The sequence below is a fragment of the Abrus precatorius genome, unplaced genomic scaffold (assembly GCF_003935025.1).
Source record: "Abrus precatorius isolate BTA unplaced genomic scaffold, Abrus_2018 Scaffold11, whole genome shotgun sequence".
Lineage (NCBI taxonomy): Eukaryota > Viridiplantae > Streptophyta > Magnoliopsida > Fabales > Fabaceae > Abrus > Abrus precatorius.
Window position 1 is genome coordinate 3,420,974 of NW_020874303.1, and position 6,000 is coordinate 3,426,973.

A 6,000-nucleotide genomic window follows, 5' to 3' on the forward strand; every position below is an offset into this window, starting at 1 on the left:
TCTTTACTCTCTTTTTTTCCTTTCTTTTAAAAGAGTTATCCTTTTTGATAAAGTTACATTTTTTAAAGAAAAAATTAAAAAAATATATAAATTATTTAGAATTAAAAGTTAGACATTACTTTGAAAGATCATCTAAAGAATAATTTTTTTTTATAAAATTATCAAATTAACTAATTTATCAAAGTTAATTTTATAAATATGCACATAAAAAAATTTATATAAAACGATGAATATACTGTAAATAATATTTTTTCTTAAATTAGTTAATAAAATCTAAAACAAATATTCAATTTTTTCTCTTCAAATAGAATATTCCTTATCAAAGTTTCATCTTTAGTATTCAGACTTATATATATATATATATATATATATATATATATATATATATTCAAAATATGCTCAAGTTTTTTTATTTTAGTTTACATATTTTAAAACTATAAATTTTAGTTTACACATAATAAAAAATTGACATGTGATAATATTTGAATTAATTATGTTATTATGTTATATTAACAGTAAATAAAGATTAAAACAAAATTTTTAAAAAATATAAGAACTAAAAAAATAAATTTCTAAAATAACTATTAAATTTTTAAATATTCTTAGGTCATCATTTGCATTTATATGCAGGACAATTGGTGTTTGGGGTCTAATAATATAAATAACTATTAAAATTTTAAATATATTTTTATTTTACATTTTTTCTTTTTCCTTTTTAAAATTCTTCCTTCCATGAATTTAACACTCAAAATAAAGAAAACAACGCATGAGACAAAGTGTGACGATAACGTATAAGAATAAGATAATAATTGTCCATCTCACAGACCCCTCATTTGTTGGCTCTTCTGAGTAGGTTATCTTGTCACTTGACACGGCCATTTCTCTTCATGCACCACATAATTAAATGTGTAGGAAATTTAAAATTAGTATCTTTAAATTATTTTTTTATTTTGGTTTATTTTTACTTGTTTTTAAATTAATTTTATTTTTCTAAATTATTGTCATCATTATTTTTTCTTATGTTCAATTGAGGTGGTTAAACATAATTTATTGTAAAAATATTTATTTAATTGACATTCTAAAGTTAGAGAATTAAAATAAAGTAAAAAATAAAGAATTAAAATAAAATAAAAGATAAAATCTGAATATTCAAATAAAATAAAAAAGCTAAATTACTAATTTCGTCTTTAATAAATTATTATAAAGAGAATACAAAATATATATTCTCATAACATTCATAGTTTTTCGTTTCTCTTATTTATAAATTATATAATTTAAAAAAATTTCACATATAATATTTTCATGTTATAAGAAATTCTAAGGTAATAAAAATGTCAAAATACATTAAAAGTCTAGAAACTGATTTAGTAAAATGAGACCTCTGACGATGTTTTATGAAAAGTAAATTTTATCTATTCAACAGTTAATTTTTGTAGTATTTTACGAAAATCACTTGTATAAAATTTTATACAATTTTAAAATTGATAGATATGTAATTAAATAGTGATTATCTATTTATATTTTAATAATATATTATTTATTAAAATATAGTATGTTGATGAAGTATTGATTGTATTTAAATGTGTATTTGAAGGAAAAATGAATGGAATTTTTTTTTTCATTTTAAATCAATCAACTTGGTCTACTTATACAAAAATTCGTTGAGGTTAAAAATATCAAGACCACCCTCTTAAAAGCCATCTATGAATAAGTAGTGCATTAATTGAATAATATAATTTTGCATGTGTTGGCCAAGGATTAAACTAAGTAAAAAAAGGATGAACCATTCTCATTACAAATCTACAATTGACAACAAGTTTCTATATTCATAGCTCTAGCTTTCTTATTTTTCTCCCCTCTAATATTTTATAGAGCATGTGTTCCTAAGGATGAAAAGTGATAGGAATCAAGTATAGATCATCCTTTCGACAAACTGATATCCCAAAAACCTCAGTCATATCCAAATTCTCATTCTTCATTCCATTGGGAAGTTTCCAATCAAAATGATACATCAACAATGCTAGTGGAAACTCAACATTGGTTAAGCCAAATGTTAGGCCAGGGCATATTCTTCTTCCACCACCAAATGGAATGTACTCAAAATTATTGCCTTTGTAGTCAATAGAATTTTCTATGAACCTCTCAGGATAAAACTTCTCAGCCTCTGTCCAATGATTTGGATCTCTTCCAATTGCCCAAGCATTGATTATGACCTTGCTTTTCATAGGTATATGATATCCATTGATCTCACAAGCTTGTCCACACTCTCTTGGAAGCAAAAGAGCACCTGGAGGGTGTAATCTTAATGTCTCTTTCACAACACATTTCAAATATTTTAGATTCTCCATGTCACTTTCATTGGGTTGTCCTTCTTTATCAAATACTTCTCTTACCTCATCTTGTACCTTCTTCATTACTCTTGGATTTTTCATCATCTCTGCCATTGCCCATGTTATGGTAGTAGATGATGTCTCAGTTCCACCTCCATATATATCCTTCAAAACAGTGACATCATGTTAATTAATTGTTTCATAGACACTTAAGGACTTGGGTGAGCAAAATATGATAGGGAAGGACAAGATATGGAAGTTGGATGATGATGGAATACAAGTAAAATAGACTCATTATATCTTGTTGGTTAAACAAATACATTAACCAACACTAGAAATTAGATAAAATAAGAACATATATCATATCCTATTTTCTTATTTTATCCACCAAATAGATCTGAAATACAGTTATGAGACTGGGTAGATGGTACCCAATATAACAAAGACTAGATTGTTTAAAATACCCTGTTGCAATTTTTTAGGCAACAAGTTAAAGTGAAATTCTTACTACAGAAATTAGAAATGAAAGAAACAGCCATATGGGTACTGAATAACACACATTATTTAAGGCAACTATTAAACATTTTATCTAAAATTTATAGGAAACGTTTGAAGGAATATCGATATTCATTTTAACTGCTAACTAATTTTGGAAGAATACTCAAGAAAATCAAATGAACCATAGATAATATCATAATACACAAAAGGGCAACAAATTAATCTAATAAAACGAGAAACTGAGGAATTATAGTAAATTAGAGGTTTCAAACCTGTATATATACCACAACATCGTACAAAAATTTGTGCTTTGAAAGTTGAAAATCACTTATTATGTGCCAAGTAAATGGATGCATAGTGTCTTGGGTCAACTAATAGTACCAGAATTTATTTTGAATTGCTAAAAGTAATATTGAGTAGAGAAAAAGAGTTTTTAAAATATTTGATATTCGTATTTGAGAAAGAAGAAATTGAGTTAAAAAAATTAGTGTAGATACTATTTGCTTACTCTAGAAGTATGCAAATTTTACACTTTTTCTATGTTTATCTAGAAGTTAACATCCATATCAGAAGTTATCAGAAAATAGTAGCAAGTTATTAAAAAGTAAGGAAATCACAAGTTACTGGTTTACCATAGGGAAGATATAAATTGTTAAAAACTTTTCTACTGTGCTAATAACATTGGTGAAATATCTCAATATGCTTACCAAAATCACAGCCTTGATACTATTATCACTTAAACCAAACTCTTGCTTCATGAGCACATCTACAACATCATCCTCCACTTCTTCATCATGGCCTTCTTTGGCATTTGACTTGGCCTCTCTATGCTCATGAATGATGTTTTGCATAATCCGATCGGTTTGTTGATGATACTTCTCAAGCTTAGGCTTCAACCCAGAGATGTGTTGAAGCCATTCAAAAGAAGGGTACAAATCTCCCAAGTCAAAGCCTCCAGCAACCTCTGTGGCTTCCCTTACTGCTGATATGAATTTTTTATGGTCCCTACACTTGTTACCAAGTGCTGTCCTTGAAATGATTGTAGATATTGTTGTGTACACTTCTTTGGTGAGATTAATAGATGACCCTTCTTTTGAAGCAATCCTTTTGATGAGATTAGTGAGCTCTTCCTCTCTAATTGGTTGGAAAGATTGTACACGTTTTGAGCTTAATAGCTCCAATGTACAAATCTTCCTTAACTGTCTCCAATAATCACCATAAGGTGCAAAAGCCATTCCAAGAGAATCATAACTCATTATCTTTGAAGCTAGGATAGGAGGCCTTGATGCGAAAATAAGATCATGGGTTTTCAACACTTCTTTAGCATACTCAGGAGATGAAACCACTATAGTAGAAACCTCTCCAAGCTTCAGATGCATCAAGGGTCCATATTTTGCTGATAAATCTCTTAGCCTATGATGTGGAAGTGAGCCAACAAGGTTGTGTATGTTCCCTATGATAGGTAGCTTCCATGGCCCTGGTGGTAAATTTGGAGTTGAGGTAGATTTCTTTGTCATTATTTTGTGTGCCATAAGCAAAAAAATGAAAATGGATAAAATGGATGTAAAGTAGAGGATTTGAAGATCCATGGTGGAAGCAGAACTTATGTCAAGGTTTTCAGTTTCCTGATGAAACTCTAGTTTGGTAATCTAATAAATAGATTATAGAACCCTCACCATCCATTATTGTGCATTTGATGATGTATTTGATGAATGCAACACAAAGTTCAAAATAGTCCAGGATGTTAACATAGACAAAAGCTAAAAACAGATATATATATTTCTATATATAAGATAGTGGTTGCGCTGATACATTATGTAACAAACATTAATTGTTAAAAACTCCAAAGCAAAATCAGGTGGCTTAAAAACTTGCACAACTTGTGGAAATCATTAAATTTTAGAGCAATCCTTCACATATATTATATGAAACTATAAGCTTCGTAATAATTGGACAAATTACAGAGTACAACTACACATGATACCCCTCACACTTTTATGTCCCTCTTACATGACATCTCACATGATTTTTTTAAAATTTTTTATGTCAATAATAGTAATATCATTGCCTTTGGTATCTACGTTGTCCTCTTCTTTCTATTCTACTTACAAGAGCATTGAACATCGTGGTTCTCCACGTCATACTTTTGCTATACTTAAAATTTTCTTTCTAATCCCATTTTCTTTTTCAGGACTCATGAGAGATAATGTCCTTGACTGCCACAAGAACTGCTACTTAAAGCCAAGGAAAATATCATTCCTAGATTTGGGGAAGCATAGATGTTGTTTCTGGGGAAGAGGAAATTCCCTTACAATATGTTTTTTATACTTCAATCGTCCAATTACTTTTATATATCTAAATACTTAGGAGTTAGCAATAGATTTGGAATATGAAATAATCCAAAACTAGAAAATGCAAGAAAAATTTAATAAAAATTTGATAAAGTTGGAAGGATTTGATAAGACTTGAGATTAGGGTATGAGGAGATAAAATTTTGAGATTTTTTTATTTTAGGTTTTTTGATGTTTTCGTTGGTAAATTCAAATAAGAAGACAGTTTAGTCAATTCAATTTATAAATATTTTTTGCAAAAAATGAAAATTTGAGATTTTTTTTTTATAGAAAAATACCAACAAGGGGCCAAGTTTGCTTGATTTTAAAAGTAAGACTTAATTAGCATAAAAAACTTGAAAACTAAAATTGCACATAATCCAAAGGATGGAGATAAAAAAAATGCAATTAAATTTATTTATTTTAGTTTTGACTAAAAACTCTTACTCTAATCTTTAATTTTGTAAAATTTCCTTCATGTTAAAAAAATGCAATAAAAAATGAAAAAAAAAACAAAATATTAAAATGTTTTATAAAATAAAGGACAAAATTTAATGATTAAAAGTATTTACAATATGAAAAGTGAAGCTTTACTCCAATGTTTAAGCTAGAGGTGTTGTTTTGTGAGAGTAAAAGTAGGAATGATATTGTGTCATGTATACTTCTAACAGCAAGATACTAATATATTCTCATATTTTCTCATTATCATCTTTGACTTGCATCCACCAAAAACTTCTCACCTCTAATGTAGACAGCATTTTATTTCAGTTAACATTTGGTCTCCTATTTAAGAGAAGCAAAACAATGTAGGGAAATTCTAACATTGTATTTGCTTGTGTAGT

The 6,000-nt window shown here is 28.0% G+C and overlaps 1 protein-coding gene across 1 annotated transcript; it reads right to left on the reverse strand.

Moving 5' to 3' along the window:
* Positions 1-1,883: 1,883 nt before the first annotated feature.
* Positions 1,884-4,417, reverse strand: LOC113856062 (cytochrome P450 71D9-like). Its single transcript, XM_027487691.1, has 2 exons — positions 3,536-4,417; positions 1,884-2,495 (listed from the first exon to the last, which is right to left on the reverse strand). Exons 1-2 carry the CDS (start codon positions 4,415-4,417, stop codon positions 1,884-1,886), a joined length of 1,494 nt encoding a protein of 497 aa, XP_027343492.1.
* Between the last annotated feature and the right edge of the window lie 1,583 nt (positions 4,418-6,000).